The following is a 1,573-nucleotide window of genomic DNA, read 5'->3' as shown; positions in this document are numbered from 1 at the left end:
GCGCCGGATAGTGGCCGTAAGCTTCGACCCCCGCCGAACGGATTTTTGGTCCTCGACCCGGGGTCTCCACTCCTCCTACCCAGGAACTGAACTGCCGTCCTGCAGAGTTCCCTGCAACCCGTTTCCAGTTTAACAGGGTACGATTTCTCTCGCTTCGTGAACGGCGCGCGGTTCGTTGTGGCTCATTCCCTGGCGCGACGGGAATGTTGATGAACCACATTGTTCAGCGACCGCTTTGGTCTTCCTCTGCGTTTGGACGTTGGTCTTCCTCCGGTAGTTGCTTTGCCGATTGATTGTCGAGGTGGAGAGGTAGTTTATTAAAGTTGTTGCTCATCACACCTGACTGTGCCATTTATCACGCTTGGCGACGGATTTTCGTGAGTGCTGTGCTCGTGGTCCACAGACTCTGTCTGCTTACATAGCTTGATGGTGGTTTTGGAACCTCGCTCGATTGAGCGGAAACCGCTGGTTCCTCAATCGGTCTGGCGAAAGTGAAGAGAAATGTGTTGCTGCTTCTTCACTTCCTTCGTCATCGTTGCTCCCAGTTATTGGTGTTTTTCAGCAACCTTTGCTTCTGGTTGGCAGGCATTACCTGCGTACATAGCTTGAACAATGCCGCTTAATCGGCTTTGATGTCTTTCGCATGGAATCGACCTTTCTTCCCACTCAAAACGTCCTCTAACAGGTACACATTTGTTCCGAGGGCTTCCTTCACGATTGCCGGAACAAACTTCGGCTCTAGCTTGCTGTTGATTTGGTCCGCTTTCGATGAAAGGATGAATGTCCGGCGCCAAACCAGATTTCCGACCTTAAACGACACCGCTCTCGTGCGTAGATTGTATCGCTGCTTCGCTCGCTCGTGGCTGTTTTTAATCCGCTCGATGATGAGCTTCTGAATACGGCGAATCGTCGACAATCTCATCTCCTGGGCGACCTTTGGATCCTCCGCCGTGTTCAACGATTGCTGTGTGTAGAGATCCGTGGGTAGCAACAGCTTACGTCCGAAATTGGCTTCGTGCGGACTTACACCCGTTGCTTCGTGTTTCGCTGCGTTGATCGCCGCTGTGATAGCATGCAACTTGTCGTCCCATTCGCGATGATCGCCGTCGAGCAGCGTCCGAATACAAGTGACCACGACGCGATTTACGCGTTCAGCGTTGTTCGCTTGTGGCGAATAGTAGGCGGTCTTCATGTGGCCGATCTTGTGCTTTGCTAGCCAAGATTTGAAGACCATGGACTCGAACTGCTTCCCATTGTCCGACAGTATCAGCCGAGGACGTGAGAATTTCAAACATACTTCTTCCTCTAGAAACTCCACCATCTTCTGCGAATCGGCTGTGCGCATTGGCTTGACGATCACATACTTGCTCACCCAATCTACTATCACTAGCAACACTGTGTTCCTCGCTTAGAGCGCGTGAGTGGACCCACGAAATCGATCGATATCATCTCCCAAGGAATCTTCGCCGGCTTGTGCTTCCCCATTTGTGGCATCATCGTCACGCCGGGCGCCTTACAGGCTTTGCAAGTTGTGCAGTTCCGCACGTAGTCTCTGATCTCCTGCTGCATCTGC

At 52.2% G+C, this 1,573-nt stretch overlaps 1 protein-coding gene across 1 annotated transcript; it reads right to left on the bottom strand.

The window, feature by feature from the left end:
* Positions 1-619: 619 nt before the first annotated feature.
* On the bottom strand, positions 620-1,345 carry LOC134206324 (uncharacterized). Its single transcript, XM_062682024.1, has one exon. The coding sequence runs from the start codon at positions 1,343-1,345 to the stop codon at positions 620-622; it is 726 nt and encodes a 241-aa protein (XP_062538008.1).
* Between the last annotated feature and the right edge of the window lie 228 nt (positions 1,346-1,573).

Source organism: Armigeres subalbatus, chromosome 1, assembly GCF_024139115.2.
Source record: "Armigeres subalbatus isolate Guangzhou_Male chromosome 1, GZ_Asu_2, whole genome shotgun sequence".
Classification (NCBI taxonomy): Eukaryota; Metazoa; Arthropoda; class Insecta; order Diptera; family Culicidae; genus Armigeres; species Armigeres subalbatus.
Note: the sequence above shows the minus strand (reverse complement) of the source record. Positions and strands in the feature narration are given on the sequence as shown.